Raw genomic sequence first — 20,853 nt, forward strand, 5'->3', positions numbered from 1 at the left:
CTCCACCCCTCAGCTTTAGGCACTGGAAATGATATAAAAGAAAATAGATATATATCGTGTATTGTATTTTATTTCGGTATCTTAGAACTGATTTTACGTCTTCGGACGAAGACGGCTACAACTTGGAGTGACCATTTGCCATCAATATCTAGATGTCATATAACTATTTAAAGCAAGCTGGGAAGATCCTTGGCATTGGCAGGAACTATGCGGCCCATATTGAAGAATTGAATAACTCCATTCCAAAACAACCGCTGTTCTTCCAGAAGCCGACTTCTAGTATTGTCACTCCGCTTTCAGATGGCACTCAACGAGTCCAAGCGCCCTCAGGTGCAACCTTTACCGGGCTGAAGGACGATGGCACTAACCCTGGACTCATACTGCTTCCTAAAGGTGTTAAGGTTCACCATGAGGTGGAACTAGCTATTGTTATGGACAGGTGGATGAGCAATGTTTCACCTGACGATTTCGGACCAGAAGACATCTACGATGCGATAAGGGGTGTGTCATTGGCATTGGACCTCACTGCACGCAATGTGCAGGATGAGTGCAAACGGAAGGGTTTGCCTTGGACTGTTGGCAAGGGTTTTGATACTTTCTTGCCAATTTCCCACCTGGTCCCGAAGGAAGAGTTGATAGATTCCTCCAATTTCCAGGACAGCTTCCACCTGAAGTGCTCTGTCAATGGCAAAGTGCGCCAGGATGCCTCAACTTCGCTGATGCTTACTCCTTTGCATAAGCTGATACAGCACATCTCAACCGTTATGACACTAGCCCCGGGAGATATAATCCTCACGGGTACGCCAGCAGGTGTCGCAGAACTGCTTCCAGGGGATAAAATCGAATGTGCGTTGTATCAAACTGATAAACCGCTTGTGGATATGAGTTTCTATTGTGTAGAAAGGCCTGGTCCATATGTCTATCGTGAGACCTAGCCCCCGGGTCTTCTATTTACAGGTCTATATAACATATTTATGTTCCTCAATTGAACTGAATTGGCGCACTTTGACACCTCCCCGCTCGAGCACATCGAAGCTGTCCTTGTCCATGCGGTATGACTGGGAATACACAACTTCGCTCACGCCGGTTTGCACGATCTTCACCGAGCACGTCAAACATGGACATGTATCACAGTATAAAATAGCATTCTGTCCTACACGATCACGTCCCGCCTCTAGCAGAGCATTCTCCTCCGCATGGAGACACAGGCAGCTTTGCAACGAACTCTCACCGCCATTGCAGCGCGGACATCCACCAGCGTTACAGTTCGTCAGATTCCGTGGTGTCCCATTGTATCCAGTAGCTATAACTCGGCAGTCTCGCACAATTACACACCCTACCCTGCGCTTCATACAGTTTGATCGCGAAGCTGCCAGCTTCGCCAGTTTCATGAAGTAAGTGTCCCAGCTTGGCCTTTTCGGACTCATTACATTACCTCCGCCCAACTGACACAGCACAATCTCCTCCAAAACAGCCTCCAAGCGGCCCAAAAACTCCTCCGGTGAACTAGCAACATACACCTGCACGTCTGCCCGCCGGCAAACCTCCAATTGCTCAGCACTGTCGTGCGCCAGCGCTCCTTTTATGTATGTCACGTGATCGCCATCACAGAGTTTCACCTTTCTGTCTAACGGTGCGTCAACGGCCAGGTGAACAAAGCCGGGCATCTGCTCTAGGCCTCTAACCATCTCTACGTCGCTCATGCCAATCAGCACGTACCGCTGGGCATAATTAGCTGTCGCAAAATCCTTCAATAATGTCCAGTTGTCCTCAAATGACGCCAGTTTCACCGTTTCAAAACCATGATTTCGCGCTAAACACTTCCCAACCTCTTCATAGCCACTACCATAAGTCCCGGATACCCCTACTAGCATCTTGAAGAGCCTTTAAGTCTTGCAAACCGTTAAATCTAAATTGTAGTCTTACTAAGCTTCCAAATTGAGAGATCCCATGGAACTTTCGCAATGACGTTAAAAAAAAACACATGAACAAACCTCTTCAAATATAAACTCACACAAAAATACCGAGTGGCAAGGAAAAGAAGGGTCCTTTAAAGGTGAAGGGATTGATTGCTTTATTATTTTATATTAGCAACACTTGAGTGGTATTCTGCTAGCCTGGGAACTGTTTTTTGTGTTTGTGTTCTATTTATTGAGAAAGAAGCACATGGAATTGTGAGCAATGTACAGGACCAGGAACTTGAAGTTGAATAAAAATGTTTCACATAGTAGTTGGAAGGTAGCCCGACGTGGCTTAGACGCTGGAATGAAGTTAAAGAAGAAAACCAATGACTTTATTTGGTATTCTAGGTACTACTATTCTAGCGTTAAAGATCATGGTAAACAAAGTCGTGAAGAGAGTGCTTGCTTCGGTTCATGCGGGACTGGACGCAATGGTACTATGGCTAAATGGTTTCTGATGACTGGTGTGACGCTTGTGCTTGGGTCGTTACTGATCAGTCAGCAGAAGCGGCGCATCCAGTTGAATAAGGAAAAAGAAAGAACCCGAATTCGAATCTTCGACAATAACTGGTTGTTCTTCTGTTATTCCACATTGCCTTTGAATGCTATTTCTCGACTTTGGGGTCAGGTCAATTCTTTAACTTTGCCTGTGTGGTTGCGGCCATTGGGATTCCGTCTGTATGCTGTACTTTTTGGCGTGAATATCGATGAGATGGTAGAAACGGACTTGTCTAAGTATGAGAATCTTTCACAGTTTTTCTACCGTAAAATTAAGCCAGAATGTCGACCCATTGATGAGCGCGAAAACATTGTTGTGTGCCCCAGTGATGGCAGGGTCTTACAGTTGGGCGTGATTGATTCCGACACTGGAGACATAGGGCATATTAAAGGTATGATATATTCTGTCAAGGACTTGCTTGGAACTCATTCACATCCTATGATAAACAGGGACATGGCGAAGCAAGGTCTATTGTCCAATGAGAATGAGGAGGACGAGCATAAGGAGTTTGCCAGAGTTCATAGAATTCCACATTTTCCTCAAGAAATCGTTAACGATACCCCAACCAGCGAAGACACCGATCCTCCCTTGAATCCTCCTATTCAGTATAACAATGAAGGTGATAAACTGTTACCTGAATCTAGTATTCCAGTTTCGAAAACTATGAAATTACTAGGGGAGTTGTCTTCTCATTATGTTGACGAGCTGTCATCTAGTGATCCAAAAAATACCCAATTATATTTTGCTGTCATATATCTAGCACCGGGTGATTATCATCATTATCATTCCCCGGTAAATTGGGTTTGTAAATTACGTCGTCATTTTCCAGGAGAACTATTCTCTGTATCTCCGTACTTCCAAAAGAACTTTCCTAAGTTGTTTATCCTAAATGAACGAGTTGCATTATTAGGGCATTGGAAATATGGGTTTTTCAGTATGACACCAGTGGGTGCCACCAACGTCGGCTCCATTAAATTGAACTTCGACAAAGATTTGGTTACCAACTCTAAGTCCAATAGACATACTAAACCCAATACCTGTTATGAGGCTACCTATGAGACAGCCTCTAAAATCCTCAAGGGTGTGCCTTTGGAGAAAGGTGAAGAAATGGGTGGCTTCATGTTGGGAAGCACTGTAGTTTTGTGTTTCGAGGCCCCAAGCACCTTTCAATTTGAAATTAAGTTAGACGATGTAGTGAAAATAGGTCAACCTTTGGGGAAGATCCATTGAATCATATTATATATATATATGCTCATATATATCTATATATATGTATCAACGTTAATATAACGATGTAAATAAAACAACAGTAAAAGAATATGATAAACTTTTGGTAGTTGTGTGTCGAACTTTCCAACTCACCATAGATTTTATCTACAAACCATGTCTCCTCCTCCATAACTCTAACTGGTAATCTGTATCTTCAGAGCTGCAGATCATATCTAAGTTGAAACTATGATCTTGTAGCAGTGTTGTATGATTAGAAACAGCATCCTCAAGCTCGAGCCGTGTGGAATCTTGCAACGCTAACTTGCTTAGTAAATTTTGCGCCAAGTTGTCATTTTTCTTCACCTCTGTATCATTTTCTGCAACATCACGTTCCGATAGCCTTCTATATAATTCCTTCTTGACGTTATTCATATATTCCAGTGGATCTAAAGCTGGGTCAACATTTTCATCAATATCGTCTCGTTTCTTAACATAAATAGCGCATTCCTTCTTAAAGCAATTCTCTGCTGTAAAAGTCTCACTGAACTCCATAACTAATGGATAGTAAGCTGGGTCTTCAATTTTAATGGATTGGATGGTATCCAATGGTGGTAACAAGCATGGCGATGTGCATTCGTGGACTGTCGTTTGGGAACCTTTCTTCAGTTTAGGTTCTTTAACTGTGATTTCCAACTGAATATCTTCACATAATTCATCAGTATCGGCATCTCTTAAAATTAAAACTCTTGTGTCCACTGACATGCACCATAGATATTTGGTCTCCTGTAAATAATAAGGTGGCATAAATGTTGGTAATACACTTATAATCAAATATGAGAGACTATCGATATCAGTAGTTTTGATGGAATAGCGTCCCAGACCCAAGAATAGCAATCCTAGAGATAAGTTGGTAGCCATGTATTTGCCGTAATGGTTTTCATTATCTCTTGGATGGTGGGTTTGGTTAGCACCTTCACTCTCAGATTCTTCATCTACAGTGGCGTTATTAGTAGGATTTGTAATTTCCTCCACATGTAGCAGTGGGTCAATGACTCTTCCATTCTGTTCTCCTTCGATCGTCACGGCATTATCTCTTACCAGGGGTGGTGCTTCTTCTGGGATTTCATATAAGTAAGAGCCCTTACCATGCACAACATTATGCAAGTACCTGATCCTCTTGAACGTTTCCACGTCACCCGAACCACACATTATCAAGCTTAAAGATATTATCAAAACATTTATTAACATTGAAATACCCTTGTACATTAGTTGTTCATCGACAGTACTGCCCATTGCGTACTGATATAGTGGTAGGAATTGATCTAAAATTGCGAAAAGGCCATCTCGTAGCTCTATGCTGTTGCTTGATGCAAATTTAATACCAACAGATAATACACGGCCTGCGATGATATAATACGTTGGTAAGACATCGCTATCAATTGCTCTTGTCTCCACTTTATCGTCAAGAACACTTATAATCCATTGAAGATTTCCTTGTACATTATCCCACATAACCATATTTGATGCCCATTCCCTGTACATGAACAACTCAGGTTTTATGTACCAGGTTTCACCACGCTTTGTATCATCACTTGTAGCAGACAATTTATCAGCTACTATAGAGCAGTTCGACCTTAAAAACATCAACATCAATGAAACAGTTGCACCTAGCTGTGAATTATCAGGCATCCATGATTCCTCAACATCATGAACTGTTGTTACAAGTTTTAATAGACCTTCTATGATACTCGAATCCATATATCCAGTAGTATGTTTGATACTGAACATTGCTGAAGAAGGTGTTTGTTGGTCACCTGTATAATCAGTCATATCCTCATCTATGTCTGCATTGTTCTTCAGAGAAAAGCATTTATTTCCGGCGCCCATATTTACCAATCCTAATGCAATACCTGCTGCCAATCTGTAACCTTCATCGGGGACTTGTTCTTCATTGATCGTAACAAAAGAGGTTATTTGAGAATATAGTAAATCACTCATTCTTCTATGCTGTGAGCTTTGGTAAAGTAAACCTACCCCAATCAAACCTGATGTTTGCACTCTATGATGGATGTTTAAATTACTGGATCCTGGAGGCAACAAAGCAACAATGTGCACACTTAAAACCTTAGTTAAAGTTAGATCCATGGACCCTTTCATACTTGCGCAAATTCCAAGTAACAATCCAATGCTAATATGCGTATATTTTGGACTTAGGAAGTTGTATAGCTGCCACTCCTCCAAAACTTTTAAATGACCATTTAAACCTAGTCCTAGTAAGAAACCACCATATTGGGCGTCAAGCCATGGAGGCCGGTTATGGTTAATCCACGAACTTGTTACATTTGTAACCGATTTAGATATTGCAATTCCTCTTGCAACCCCTCTATGAAACTCAGCCCACTTTAAGAACTCATCTTGAAACTTGTCCTTTGATAAAGATAGTTTACTTCCGTCACTAGGGAACTTGAAGTTCAAGTTTAACTCATCTCTTTGTGACTTTTTCGAATTAATCGCATCCTCAGAGCAATAGAAAACTGCAGCTTTTCCAAGACCACTAGTCAAGGCTTTATATGCAGATGTTGTTGCGGCGTACTTTTTTAACTTCAAAATCTTCGTATACTCACCATTTAATGATGGGAAGTATGCTTTGTGTGGATTCGAATAAGTGAACATCGACAATACTTCGTCAAATAAACTTTGATCAAAAAAGAAGTTTTCTTTCCTATCAAAGTTCTCCAATGGATGTGGACTTAAAGGTGTTTCGGTTCCCTTCCTTAAATCTAAAATTGCTCCAGTTAACTCAGCAATATCTTTAACCTTAAAATCAAACTGTTTCCTAGATTGAATATTAGGTAGATCCTTAATATCTCGAGGTGATTCACCCTTCATCAGAGCGATACAACTGTTCAAATCTGACCGTGTTATTAATGACATATTCATGTGTGGATCAACTTTGTTAATTGTTGGTTCAAGTTCATGTAAAAATCTCTTTAACGGTGCATACACACCTATAGGATATGTTTCAAATTCACCCTGCGTGATGTTCAATTCATTTAGTCTTTCAAGTAAGTTATTGGCTAAATGAGGACGGGATTGAAGTGATTCAAATAACTTCAATAATTTGTGGGTTCTTGGTGTTACTATGGCGTCAATAGTTGTCTTTTGATGTTCTGCCAATCTAGAAAACGTAATAAAGGGAACAATCTCCATCAGTGAACTTTGCGTAACGCTATATAGCGATTTGAAAATAGAAGGTGGCTCATCGAGTGGGTGTGTGAAATCTACCTGTATTGGCTTAATCGCTTTATCCCGGGAGCCATAATATTCAACCCATACTTCAGGCCAGCCCATCAGTGTCGTCAACTTGCCTAATAATTCGTCTAACTGTTTCACATGCATGCACTGTAACACATTTAGTTGAAATTCTTCCCTTAGAAGGTGAAGGCATATTACAATCTTAGGTAACCACTCCAAAATAGTATTACATTGCAAAAACAGTTGATGAGATTGAGCTTTTTCAATTATTGTATCATAAAGACTCGATTCTGGTGTGACCAAAAACGACATGATAGCATACTCAAATGCCTTAATATCGTAATTTTCTGTCTCTAGATCCACAACCAGCATTCTCATTAGCTGCCAAATGGATAGTAGATATGAGAAAATCTTTAAAGGCACTAGATATCTTATTGCCTCAAAGTACTTTTGGACCGTTTGGCTTCGTGGATAGGTGGCTGGAGGTATTGTTACAGTGCCCTTCTCCAAAAACAACTCCGTAGGAGATATAGCAAATATATTTTGAAATTTATGATCATTGTTTAATGGGAAAGCCGGCGACATCGTATTCAACACTGGATTAAACAATGTGATATTATCATCTAGTAATAATGCAAACACACCAGGTAAATATTTAGGATCATATGCGCAAATATCGACGAGCATCATCTGTCTGATATCTATCGACTTCACAAGAGACACTGGAGAATAACCAAAAGCCTTAAACTTCATACTTCCTACCAGGGAAGAGTTTAAATTGAAAAGCCACAATCTACCCCAATCGCGTTCGCGATCATAAACTGCAATAGAAACCTTATCGTTAAACCTCGTAGACACAATCTTAACGGATTCAGAAAATTTAAAAGGAATTGGCGAAGAAGTAATCTTTGTCAATACTCCATCTTTAGACAGCACAGGCTGTACTGTTTCATTTGATTGATTATTGACGCCCAGTTGCGACTGTACGTTAAATGCACTGTTCGAAATCGTCATCCTATCCAGAGTAGCAGAAGTACTCCTCAGTGGTGGACCCTTGTTTGCCGTAGGATTGCCATGGGTACTAGCTCGCGGTGTATTAGTCAATTTATTTTGTTCAACACTAACCGTAGCTGAAGCCGTTCTCCTATTCATTGTTAATCTTCTTCTCAGCGTATTAGTCAACCCTGTCGATGCGAGATTATTTCCATTCACAGCAGAACTGCTGCTAGTAATGGGGGAGCCAATATTCAGTTCAGTTGTGCGCTTCCGCTGCGCAGATGAAGTTAATGGGACAGGCTCGGCAGAAACTAAGTTCCCATAGCTCTTCTTTCTTTTCATGAACAGTGAAGAGGGATCAGGCCCAATGGTAGATTTAGAGTTCAGTACCTCAGCACTGTAGAATCCAATAAAGTTTTTGGACTCATTGTACAAGACTGCGATATCGTAAGTCTCTCTCTCTGGGAAATATAACATTGTATATTGGTCAATGTCTGCGTGGTTGGTAACAAACGACATCGAACCAAACGGTACCAAAGGATCAGACAATGTGATAAACTTGTGTTCGAGCAGCATCAGGTCTCCATCCACCAAATCAGGCTGATATAAGAGTTCGAGCAGAAGACCGTTCGCATAGAAGAATGCTTTTGCAATTGGAAATGGCAACTTGATAGTATGTGAATCTCCATCATCCAAGAAATATACTTGGATATAGTTCTTTATAACAATAACTAATGATTCCTGGTTTGATTCCCACCGAGTAAAGCCGGCTAAAATCACCTTCTCAGTAAATTTAAATCTTCGAAAGCATGTATTTTCCCTGTACCATTCTACAGTGCTTGAATTCGTAATCCATATCTGACCAAGTTCCGCAGAATGGTGGAGTTCATGCACCGCTTGTTTGACGGGTGGTCCCATTAATGTCCTTAAACCTCTAGGTAGGCTTTACTCTGTACTTCGGTTTCTTTGATGTGTATAACGAAGCAACCTTAAGTATTAATGGGAACACAAAATATATTCAAGATCGCACAGACAGCAACTACAGGTAATAAAAAACCGAAACACGAAGCCTTCGCGTTAGATTTCATACTTAGTACCAAGTGCCAAGACATACACCAGGGACAAGGAATGTAAACTAAGCATAGCAACGTGTATCTTTGAAATACAAAAAAATGGGGCGAGCTGGGAATTGAACCCAGGGCCTCTCGCAGATTTTAGTACTTAAGCCTCGGTTAACCAAGGCTCGCTTACCCAAAGCGAGAATCATACCACTAGACCACACGCCCTAATTGTTGAAGATTACATATACGGCTCGGAATATATAGTCTTGATATCTGCACATGCCGGAATCTAAACACCACGTGATTACACGGTTACTACATCTTGGGTACAAAAACGCTCGATCAGAGAAATTATGCCAACGCTGTGACTGTGCACTTTGGTAATTATTCTAGTAATCTCTTACATTGGTGCTCACTATGTCCTACGTATTTACTATATTGCTACTGTTTTCAAAACCCAAAACACACTTCTACTATTGAAACATAAAATCTACTATAGGAAACAGGGTTTCGTATCGCAAAATCTTGGTAGTTCGATCAACCCCTAAAAGATCATCTACTTATCTCTTAAACAATCTGAATTTAGGTAAGCTTATAAACCTATTACATGAAATAAGCATCCATTCCTCCTTTATCTAGCATTTTTTTGTTCGCCAAGCCCTAAACCCCTGAATGGACGGAACACATAACTCAGCTAATTGTTCTTAACAATGTAAGCCAAGATTACACCCATCTGAATGTCAGCCAGAATCAGCAGAATCAGCATAATTTGGCGTAAGGGGTTATTCAGTTATTCGAGTTCCTTAGGTCCCCTTATTTTTATGTACGTATAATATGATCGAGTTTATATGGTAAAAGCTCATCTCAATAGAAAACTACTACTGTTTACATCCCCTTTGTTTAACTACAAATATACTTCTAAATAGTAAGACCTGTTAACAAGAAATTCAGATCAGTATAACTCACATCCAATAGTGATAAAGTGGCGTAATGGTTGAATACACCTTCACATGGCCATCAGGTCCAAATGAGGTGATAGTTACAGGTGATTTTGATCAATGGGAAGGTACGAAGCGGTTGGTCAAACAGCCAGGAGGTTATTTTGCTACTTCTGTGTCTTTAAGTAACTCACAATTTAATGATGGTAAACTGTACTTTAAGTTTATCGTTGATGGTGAGTGGAAGACTAATGAAAAGTACGCAAGAGATTCTATATTAGGACCAGAAAACAATTATTTACTATTGTCTGACAATGCAAAATCGACATTAGGTAGCGGTAGTAATACTGCGTCTTCAGGACTATCAAAAGGTTCTTCCGTGCCATCATCTGCTGGTAGTGGATCTCAGAGGAACGGTCCTGTTGAAGAGAGGTCTCAGATTAGGAGTCAACCCCCCCCTGGTTCAAGGAAGAAAAACAAAAAGAAGATTAAGATCAAGAAAAAGATCAGAAGAAATAAGAAGACCGGTGAAGAGACTGTAATTGCTATAGAAAGAACCGAAATTTTATCCAGTGGAGAGGATACGGGTGGCAATCGTGAGTCTAGGGCAACTTCACAGGGAACATCTGAAGGAACATCTGAAGGGACATCTGAAGGGACATCTGAAGGGACATCTGAAGGGACATCTGATGGAGAGGAATCTTCGAGTAGTTCGAATGCCAATCTAAGTAGCGAAGGAAGTTTAGGGGACAAACACTTTCCTTCGTCAAAAGATTCGTTAATAGCTGGCAAGCGCAATTTAGGCCAAGGACTTGCCGGTGTCGCTGCATCTCCATTCATTAGAACCTCGGCAAAAAACGCGGGCAATTCACAAAATTCATCTAAGCAGAGTTTCGGTCAAACTGAAGGAACTAAATCTCATGATCCATCAACTCATTCTAGTGGTCAGCCTCAAAGCTTGAGTGCTTCCACTCCGGGGTCGTCAGCACGTGATGAAAAAACACCTCGTCCGAGCGCTGGCAAATATTCTCAAAAATCCCCTTCAGGCAACCAGGGTGACAGCATACAAATAGACCCTCCCCATGCTGTGCCTATTTTACCGGGAGCTGGAGAATCAGATCTAAGTGACGTTGCACCTGGACCAACTTGCGACTCGAAGAAGCCTTTATCAAGTGAAGCAAACGATACCAATAGGCCTCAGAGTCAAGGCGCCGAAAAGAAAAACGAATTAGATCCACCTCACGCTGTTCCTATGCTACCTACTAAAGATGCTTCTGATTTAGACGATGTAGCTCCAGGACCTTCTTCAGCAGGAAGGCACCCACACCACCCCCCTCACCATCACGGCAAGGACAAGAAGGATGATCCATCTCACCAGCTCGGTAAGGGTAAGAAGGATGAACTCGACCCACCTCACGCAGTTCCTATCCTACCTACTACAGACGCTTCTGATTTGGATGATGTAGCTCCAGGACCTTCTTCATCAGGAAGCCAGCCACACCACACTCCTCACCATCACGGTAAGGACAAGAAGGATGATCCATCCCACAAGCCAGGTGAAAGAAAAGATGACCCATCTCACCAACACGGTACGGGAAAGAAGGATGAGCTCGACCCACCTCACGCAGTTCCTATCCTACCTACTACAGACGCTTCTGATTTGGATGATGTAGCTCCAGGACCTTCTTCATCAGGAAGCCAGCCACACCACACTCCTCACCATCACGGCAAGGACAAGAAGGATGATCCATCTCACCAGCTCGGTAAGGGTAAGAAGGATGAACTCGACCCACCTCACGCAGTTCCTATCCTACCTACTACAGACGCTTCTGATTTGGATGATGTAGCTCCAGGACCTTCTTCATCAGGAAGCCAGCCACACCGCCCTCCTCACCATCACGGTAAGGACAAGAAGGATGATCCATCCCACAAGCCAGGTGAAAGAAAAGATGACCCATCTCACCAACACGGTACGGGAAAGAAGGATGAGCTCGACCCACCTCACGCAGTTCCTATCCTACCTACTACGGACGCTTCTGATTTGGATGATGTGGCTCCAGGACCTTCTTCATCAGGAAGCCAGCCACACCACACTCCTCACCATCACGGCAAGGACAAGAAGGATGATCCATCCCACAAGCTCGGTAAGGGTAAGAAGGATGAACTCGACCCACCTCACGCAGTTCCTATCCTACCTACTACGGACGCTTCTGATTTGGATGATGTAGCTCCAGGACCTTCTTCATCAGGAAGCCAGCCACACCACACTCCTCACCATCACGGCAAGGACAAGAAGGATGATCCATCTCACCAGCTCGGTAAGGGTAAGAAGGATGAGCTCGACCCACCTCACGCAGTTCCTATCCTACCTACTACGGACGCTTCTGATTTGGATGATGTAGCTCCAGGACCTTCTTCATCAGGAAGCCAGCCACACCGCCCTCCTCACCATCACGGTAAGGACAAGAATGATGATCCATCCCACAAGCTCGGTAAGGGTAAGAAGGATGAGCTCGACCCACCTCACGCAGTTCCTATCCTACCTACTACAGACGCTTCTGATTTGGATGATGTAGCTCCAGGACCTTCTTCATCAGGAAGCCAGCCACACCACACTCCTCACCATCACGGCAAGGACAAGAAGGATGATCCATCCCACAAGCTCGGTAAGGGTAAGAAGGATGAACTCGACCCACCTCACGCAGTTCCTATCCTACCTACTACAGACGCTTCTGATTTGGATGATGTAGCTCCAGGACCTTCTTCATCAGGAAGCCAGCCACACCGCCCTCCTCACCATCACGGTAAGGACAAGAATGATGATCCATCCCACAAGCTCGGTAAGGGTAAGAAGGATGAGCTCGACCCACCTCACGCAGTTCCTATCCTACCTACTACGGATGCTTCTGATTTGGATGATGTGGCTCCAGGACCCTCACCAACTGATGAAAGAAAACAACCGGCCATCAAACGCAGTGGTCCACAAAAACCAAAGGATTCAAGTGAAGATGTTCATAAGGCTAAGCCTACGGTTGGTGATTCTAATACACCAAGTGATGCAGCATCACCTAGCAATGATCCAGTTTCGGGTAAGAAACCAACATCAGTTCCTCTTCCGTTCATTGCAAGTGGAATAGATAAAGTTTCTTCACAAAAGCCGATCGACAGACAAGCGTCAGGTCCCTCAGAAAAATCTGACGGCAAAAAATCTTCTGGAAAAGGCGAAAATGATGACTACGGACATATTGCGAATAATGAAGAGCACGCCAATCCTAAAGAATTACCTATTTTGAAGACAAACAAACCTTGCGGACCAAACCCCGAGTTGTTCGAAGAAAAACAGTCCGAATCATCTAGTCCAGTACCCGGGAAAACTGAAAAGCAAGAACCACCAAGTTCTACAGACAAGCCTATATCAGCAGCTAATCTACAAAAGGACAAACCAGAAAATAAGTCTGTTGCTGAAACATCATCTAAAAGTGATTCTGCAGGTCCAAGAGAAAACATGTCATCAAACGTTCCTGCTACACCCGCTGGTCGTGGAGGAAGCAATCCAGATTCTATTGGAGCTCCAGGCGATGTTCACAAGGAGATGCTTCCTGGCACTCTCATGGGAATTGATTCTGCTAGAAGTATTTCATCTCCAACCGCAACTGAAAAGTCTAGGGAAAAGCCCGCAGAAACACCAATTGGTTCATCATCCACAGTACCTGTGACTGATAAGAAAGAAAGCTCTTCTGCGCGCGACAGTGGATCGAACTTTAGCTCGTTGGCTGCACAACACGCTTTCAACCTAAAGTCCGCGCCTGGCCTCTTGAAGATCCAGAATCCAGAGAAAGTTAAGGAGCTTAACGAATTTAGTAACGTTGATGCCAAGGCTCTAAATGAAAGGCTCAACGCAGAAGCAATGCAAAAGAAAAACCAATATAAAAGAACCTCTGTTGTGATTCCAGAAAATAGACCAGAAGTTCACCGTGGATTAGGTCCAAAATCAAGCGAGCCCATGAGTACTCTTGACCCTAAGGTAGTCGGCGGACGCCCTTCGTCTGCTGGGAGTGGGTTGGCTTCAGACACACTTCTTAACAAGGATAATGAAGCGTTCGTAACCATTGATTCTAGCTTCACTTCAGTGACGGAGGATATCAGCAGAACTTTGGACGATCTCGACAAAAGCCCTATTCCTGGTGCAATGTTAACAGAGGAAATGAACTTATATTCGGTTGAGCATCCTAAACCGGCTGCGTCTGAGAATGCCAGCAACTCTAGTGGGTTTACAGCGCAGCCTCGTCAGCCCCATGCTGCTCGTGCGCATCCTGCTTCTCGTTCGCCACAAGACTCTCGTTTCGAGGGCTCATCTTTCCCTGCCCCTGATACACCTACAACACCTATAACCCCTGTACTTCCTGCGGGCCAGTTTGGCCGTGGACATGGAACTCCTACACATGCCTCTCCTTCACATGCTAGCCCTGTTCCTGGTACACCTACCCATGCTAGTCCTGCACATGTTAGCCGTGCACCTGCGGGTACTGCGCCTGTTCGCCGCGGTCCTATCACAGCTGTCCCAGCTGTTCCTATCCCTGCTCCCGCTCCTAAACCATCTTATGAAGCAGAAGAAGCTACAAATTACACAGCAGACACATCAGAGCCACCAAACAGCACCAATGAACAGCCAAACAGGTACCATTTAGTAGAGGTTATACCTGGCGGAATTTCATCAGATAAAGTACCGGGTGCTAATATGGCTGTCGAAAGCACTGGTTCCAGTGTTATCGAGCCAAGCGCGGCCTTGGAAAGTGTTCCTGACACCTCCGCTTCGGTGAAGGGTTTACAAATGTCGAATATGTCAGACAGGCAATTACAAGATGGACCAGAAAGAGAAGGGTTTACTCAAACTCCACTCTCCGAAAAGGTTCCTACTATATCTGATGTGAAAAGCAGGTCAGTTAACACCAGACCTGACGATATTTACTCTACGCCTAGAAGTCACGAAATTGAGCATCCAGCGACCCATGTAAATGCTACTTTGATTAAAAACTATAATGCAGAGCCACATAGGCATCAAGAAACACGTTTAGCCCACCATGGAAGCAATGTAGTTACCGTTACTGAAATCGCAACGGACTTGCCAGCAACTGGCAACCGGAATAATAACTTACCGTACCCCGAACATACTACTATGTACGTTTCCGAACCAGTTCAAGTTGGCCCATCCTATGCTGAAGCTCCTTCGCCAGGTTTGAGCAATCCCCAACCGGTGACGATAACCGGTGCTTCATATCGTAATCATCGACAGAAAGCTTCTCAAGGTACTTCCGGTACCGTTGCTACTGGATCCACATTTGCCGCCGGAACTGCTCAATCTATTTCAAAATCATTCGAAAACAATGCTAGTAAAACCAAGCCAGCTAATAACAAGCAATCTGTCCCCAATTCTGCATCAACCGGCCACAGCGCGAAAATCAGTGCTGACAACAGCTTAAGGTCCAGCAATAATGCCAGCGCATCAGATTCAAGAAGAACATCTGAACATAAGAGGAAGTCTGGTTTCTTCTCCAAACTAAAGAAACTGTTGAAATAAAAGTCGGCATTCTAAACTAGAATGTGTGGTTCCATGGATGTCGATTTGCTAACCGTTAATTCTTGTCCCTAACTAACTGTTGCATGATCCCATCGATGCCACACACTGCACCTACTAGCTAAGCCCAGGCTAATAGGACATAACGTTTAATTTTCGTTCTTACAAAACTTTCTCATTAGCGTGCTACCTAATTTAGTTGAATAAACGGTCACTGGAGAAAACTGTTTGAATTTGCAACGATGCATAATAATTTATGGTACAACCAATATATGAGAAAGACTGTTTTGATAAATGGTAGGATGATTAGTTTTCTCAATGTTAATCCTGTGGACTGGTATAGATAGTAAAACTCAGAGTACTAATATACCAATTGCATAATGATTTTTGACAACTACCCATGTCACTCTGAGTTATACTTTATACCTGCTGCCACGGTACATAATATCTAAAAACAAAACAATTTTTAAGTATCTACGTATCTATATGTCTACAAATACTGATTAAGTGTTAGACCAGCTGGAGATTATTAGCTACTGCAATTCATCAGGAAGATGTGACTGTCTTAGTTCTATAGGCTTGGGCGGGCCATTTGTGACCGTATTATATAATCACACTGTTAAATCACAAAAAAGCAATTCGCTGAAAAATTTCAAGACTTTAAAGCGATGAGATGAGCAGAGAGTAAAACAAGCGCATAGCTTATAAGGATACTGTAACTATAGCGTGCCCTATCCGTGTTAGTATTCTGTTCTACATCAGTATCATTTAGTATCAACCATGACTAGTAAAAGCGAAACTAAGGTAGAATCGCAGGACGAAGCAATTGCCAAGGTTTTGAAGGATCCAACCAAAAAGCGGAAGGCTGAAGATGAGATCGAGATTGATTTGAGTCAACCAGTTCCTCTTTCAAAGAAGCAGAAACGTTTGCTGAGACGAGGCAAAGTTACCCTTGAGGAGTTAAATGCCAAATATAATATTGATCCGAAGTCCATTGAAGATTACAATAATGAAGACAAGAAGGAAAGTCAGGATCCTAAGGATGCTCAAGGATCCGAAAGCAAAAAAGGCGGTGAAAAGGATACAGAAACAACGGGAGATGGTGACACCAAGAAAGCCAGAAAGTTTGGTGTTTGGATCGGAAACATGTCTTTTGACACTTCGAAAGAAGATATTGTACGCTACCTGGTGAATAAGACCGCTGACTCAGAAGACGGAGGCAAGATTCTCGAGTCTGATATTATCAGAGTGAACATGCCTTTAGCAAAGAACGACGGTAAAACAGTTAGGAATAAGGGGTTTGCCTACTTGGACTTCCAGACCAAGGAACAGATGGAGGCTGCTATCGCACTAAGCGAAACGCAACTCAATGGACGGAACCTGTTGATCAAAAACTCCAAGAATTTTGAGGGCAGGCCTGATAAGAACGATCTAGTTTCCATGTCTAAGAACCCCAAGTCCCGCATTCTGTTCGTTGGAAACTTATCCTTTGACACAACTGACGAATTACTTAAAAGGCACTTTCAGCACTGTGGGGAGATTGTTCGCATTAGAATGGCTACCTTTGAGGATAGTGGAAAGTGCAAGGGATTTGCTTTTATTGACTTTAAAGATGAAGCTGGAGCTACTGCGGCCCTTACTGACCGTAGTTGTCGAAAGATCGCCTCTCGTCCTATAAGAATGGAATATGGGGAAGACAGAAGCTCCAGACATGTCAGGAGAAGGCCTGCAGTAGAAACCCCACACAATTCTACCAGAAAGGAGCCATCAAACATTACTCAAATTCCGGAACAAACCCCCAGTACCTTCAAGAAGGCCTTCAAGGAACATAAGAGGCAGTATTCCGATTATAAAGACTCTAACAACCGTATAAAAAGCAGTGTAGCTCTAGCAGGGGCTCAAAGGGCTTCTGCAGGGATTGTTCCGTCAGAAGGTAAGAAGGTGAAGTTTGACTGAGTCAAGTTAGATCAATCGATTATCCCCCCTGATTCTCAACATTTACATAGAGTTTTCTCAAAATTTACACTATTAACATTAGAAGTTAAGATTCACAGCACCGAGAATCCCAGATAACACAATGGTTCATATCATCACTTCGTGAAACAATATAGATCCATTGTAGCTGACCGTCAGACTTACGTTTAGTATCTTTTCCGCAATCAACGCGAATATATAAATTTTAATATTCCAAAGCCCTCGGTATAAGGAATACTATCAATCAAACAAACTAAATTATAAGATTATTAATAGCACAGAGTAATTGGAAGGTATTTCAGTATATATTAAGCAGAACTCCTACTACAAAGACTAAGTTTTTTCATTAACCGAGAGTTTTAAACGGCTTTCACTAACTTATTTCCAGGTATATTTATTAGGTTCTAAATTAAGAAAACTTTCCAATTAACAGAATACCTCTGTAAGAAGACACTAAGGCATCTATTTTAGTATATTGAGCCTACTGGAAGGTAGTTTGATGCCACATATTGAACTGAGGTCAAATTATAGTTTGACTGTATCTACTAGGCATACTGGATCTTCATCATTGGGAGATCATCAATTGTTCTCGACTGGTATAGTCGATACCACGACTATAAGGAATTTCTTTAGCGATGGCAAAATTACTGGGACGACAAACGAACATTTTGGGACGATCAATCCTTCAAATGCATTGCCCCCATATTATGAAACTTCAAAGGACAGTTCGTCTGATAAGCTAAATGGTTTATCGCCCAACCCGAACATGCCATCTAGTAGTCCTCCAATTGATAGTGGTTCAACCACAACAACCCCTGGTATTGGTACAGGTTTGCCGTTGAATCCTTCTGTTCCGCCCGTTAAGTCGATCGAACCAACAACTACGCCTCCTTTACAACCTGCCGTGGATCCAACTTTTACATCGAAAAACAATCAATCATTTATGCCAAGTGGAAACTCTACCTCTACACCGTTCCGAACTCAACTCACGACGGCAGGTCCACGAATCAGTGACCACCCCTTTTCATATACTAACAACTCAGCAGCACTACTGACTGCTTTCAGCAGGACTACTCACGATAGTGTTAGCAAGGACTTACAGAATACAACGACAGACTCTAAAAATCACCACAATAACAGCTACGTTTCCCACCCGCATGGCCGTGGGCAAACTCTTACTGATGTAGAATCTACACCGCTCTTTATTCCACAGGACGCCACAGTGTCTGAGGAAAGCAATCCAACCCCTGCTCTATACTCGTCCAACATTCAAAACGAACAAGGAACTGAATGTATCCAGGTGGTTTATACCCAGGCATATGAGATCACTGCATCTTGCACCACTTTTTTGGCTGGTATTCTTTCCACAGTTACTATACCTCCTGCAGAGTACGCCACATATGCAATCCCAACTGGTACTATCACAACGGATATCTCCTACTACAAGAGCAGAACTGGTTTTTTTGCTCTTAATAACGGCCTTAGAGCGTATAGAAACCAAATCATAGGTGGTGTGGTTGGTTCGTTTGCGGGACTTGTAATTTGCGCGTTACTAATGTACGGTGTATGGCGTTTTATCAAGCGACGCAGACTATCTTTAGATGACCAAGGTGAATTCACACACGACATTGGTCAACGCGTAGGTTATCCAGTTCTGCCGCAGAAGGCCGCATCCAACTACAGGCGCAATGCCACTAGAAACTACTCAAACGCCTCTAAAGGGGCATCCTTTACATTAAATCAAAATCAATTGAAGACACGTTGGTGGGATAAGCTGCCATATCGTGCTTTGAGCGCAAGTAAGCTCATCCCAACATTGAGACAGCCAAAGGAAGACTCAATGACTGATAATGAGTCAGCAGACCCCTTCCGCGACGAGGTAAACTTCAAGCACAGGAAGCGCCCCCCTCCATTGCCGCCTTCACGATCTTTAAACTCTCCTACCCCTATAGTTCCCATACCCGAAACCAGACCTTCTTCAGTTATTAACCAATACTCTTATATCAGCTCCATGGACGAATCTTCATCTGACTGTACCACATCTGAAGCCATGACCGACAATGATCTGTATCCGATCCACTTAGATCATAGAGAAAGAATGGAAATGCGAGATGCTGGTTATCTACAATCGCATTCCCAGCAGAGTTACCTCAAGGAGATGATTTAAGATCTGAACTATTTTAAAAATACACAATACTGGAACTAAACATTTATGATACGGGGTAAATGATACGCGATACCACTAAAGCAACCACAGCACCAAATAAGTGTAGTATTTTGGATAACTTAATGTAGGTTCTTTATTATATACACACTATATATTGGTAATGGTGCCGTGTAAAATGACATTTGATTTTTATTCCTTTGGAAAATTTTGGATTTAATAGTTCAATTAAACTTAGATGACATCGATAACTTACAACGAAGAGACCTAATCATAGTCGGTTTTGTTCTGGAAGTACCTATTGTAATGTTTCCGCAATCCCTGACACCAATATTTAGGGGTACACTTACAAAATTTGTTTGTAGGAGGGCCCTTAGTGCCAGCTCTGTGACTTTTAATGCAGATAAGGGCAATTTACTTGGTTCGCTTACAAAAGACTTTGATATATCCAAGCATAATGATCCATCTAGCATATCCAGCAAGTTTGAGATGGCTGCAGGAAGTCAGGCTAAGCCCGAAGAGAATAAAGCTACAGCAATCGAGGAGGTTACAGTTGAAGGAGATCATGAGTTACAGAAGTATATAGAAAGTGCGCAAGAGCCTCCTGCTTTAGCAGTTGAGTCGCTACTATCTCCGCTAAAGAGAAGGATATACGAGGCTAACTGTAAAGCCAATGGTGGCTTTTACAAGATGTCTACGGTTGTTCAATTGCCAGATTCTAAAGTAAAATATGTTTTGAAGCTAACACGTGATGAAATTGCTGTTTTGGAACCAAGTGTCTACCTCAAGTCGTTTAGGTTGAAATCTTCTTTTAAGAAGGCTACCGATCTTCTTAGATTAGTTGGTGGCATGGATCTTAAGAAGGCTATTACGCAATGTCATTTCTCAGACAAAAAAATTGCACGAGACGTTGCTGTACTACTAGATCAAGGTGTCGAAGATGCTAGGAAGTTGGGCCTTGATCCTGATGATCTATATATTGCGCAAGCTTGGACAGGAAGCGATGGTAAATGGAGCAAAGGCGTAGATATAAAAGGTAGAGGAAGGACGGGTATCATAGCTCGTCCTTATGTTCACGTCAGGTTTGTTCTAAGAACCAAGAGTATTACATTGAGGAGATTGCAATACGAAAAGCGTTTAAAGCAGAAACAAAAAGCGCCATGGATCCAGCTAAGAGATAAACCAATCAGAGGTGTCATGGGAGGCGCCTACAAGTGGTAA

At 42.5% G+C, this 20,853-nt stretch overlaps 8 protein-coding genes and 1 non-coding gene across 9 annotated transcripts; 6 read left to right on the top strand and 3 right to left on the bottom strand.

The window, feature by feature from the left end:
• Nucleotides 1–152: 152 nt before the first annotated feature.
• On the top strand, nt 153–935 carry FMP41 (Fmp41p; the record flags this gene model as incomplete). Its single annotated transcript, XM_018130911.1, has 1 exon — nt 153–935. The coding sequence occupies one exon, from the start codon at nt 153–155 to the stop codon at nt 933–935; it is 783 nt and encodes a 260-aa protein (XP_017986400.1).
• Nucleotides 936–959: 24 nt separating this feature from the next.
• DCD1 (deoxycytidine monophosphate deaminase) lies at nt 960–1,874 on the bottom strand (the record flags this gene model as incomplete). The annotated part of the gene is made up of 1 exon (XM_018130912.1): nt 960–1,874. One exon carries the CDS (start codon nt 1,872–1,874, stop codon nt 960–962), a length of 915 nt encoding a protein of 304 aa, XP_017986401.1.
• Nucleotides 1,875–2,181: 307 nt separating this feature from the next.
• On the top strand, nt 2,182–3,690 carry PSD1 (phosphatidylserine decarboxylase 1; the record flags this gene model as incomplete). The annotated part of the gene is made up of 1 exon (XM_018130913.1): nt 2,182–3,690. One exon carries the CDS (start codon nt 2,182–2,184, stop codon nt 3,688–3,690), a length of 1,509 nt encoding a protein of 502 aa, XP_017986402.1.
• A 144-nt stretch (nt 3,691–3,834) lies between these two features.
• APC1 (anaphase promoting complex subunit 1) lies at nt 3,835–8,838 on the bottom strand (the record flags this gene model as incomplete). The annotated part of the gene is made up of 1 exon (XM_018130914.1): nt 3,835–8,838. The coding sequence occupies one exon, from the start codon at nt 8,836–8,838 to the stop codon at nt 3,835–3,837; it is 5,004 nt and encodes a 1,667-aa protein (XP_017986403.1).
• Nucleotides 8,839–9,094: 256 nt separating this feature from the next.
• AW171_hschr21237 lies at nt 9,095–9,206 on the bottom strand. The gene is made up of 2 exons: nt 9,171–9,206; nt 9,095–9,130 (listed from the first exon to the last, which is right to left on the bottom strand). It is a non-coding gene; the product is annotated as a tRNA-Pro (tRNA).
• Nucleotides 9,207–9,971: 765 nt separating this feature from the next.
• MDG1 (Mdg1p) lies at nt 9,972–15,497 on the top strand (the record flags this gene model as incomplete). The annotated part of the gene is made up of 1 exon (XM_018130915.1): nt 9,972–15,497. One exon carries the CDS (start codon nt 9,972–9,974, stop codon nt 15,495–15,497), a length of 5,526 nt encoding a protein of 1,841 aa, XP_017986404.1.
• Nucleotides 15,498–16,274: 777 nt separating this feature from the next.
• Nucleotides 16,275–17,450, top strand: NOP13 (Nop13p; the record flags this gene model as incomplete). The annotated part of the gene is made up of 1 exon (XM_018130916.1): nt 16,275–17,450. The coding sequence occupies one exon, from the start codon at nt 16,275–16,277 to the stop codon at nt 17,448–17,450; it is 1,176 nt and encodes a 391-aa protein (XP_017986405.1).
• Nucleotides 17,451–17,967: 517 nt separating this feature from the next.
• On the top strand, nt 17,968–19,635 carry TDA7 (Tda7p; the record flags this gene model as incomplete). Its single annotated transcript, XM_018130917.1, has 1 exon — nt 17,968–19,635. The coding sequence occupies one exon, from the start codon at nt 17,968–17,970 to the stop codon at nt 19,633–19,635; it is 1,668 nt and encodes a 555-aa protein (XP_017986406.1).
• A 303-nt stretch (nt 19,636–19,938) lies between these two features.
• Nucleotides 19,939–20,853, top strand: MRPL22 (mitochondrial 54S ribosomal protein uL22m; the record flags this gene model as incomplete). The annotated part of the gene is made up of 1 exon (XM_018130918.1): nt 19,939–20,853. The coding sequence occupies one exon, from the start codon at nt 19,939–19,941 to the stop codon at nt 20,851–20,853; it is 915 nt and encodes a 304-aa protein (XP_017986407.1).

The sequence above is a fragment of the Eremothecium sinecaudum genome, chromosome II (assembly GCF_001548555.1).
Source record: "Eremothecium sinecaudum strain ATCC 58844 chromosome II, complete sequence".
NCBI lineage: Eukaryota > Fungi > Ascomycota > Saccharomycetes > Saccharomycetales > Saccharomycetaceae > Eremothecium > Eremothecium sinecaudum.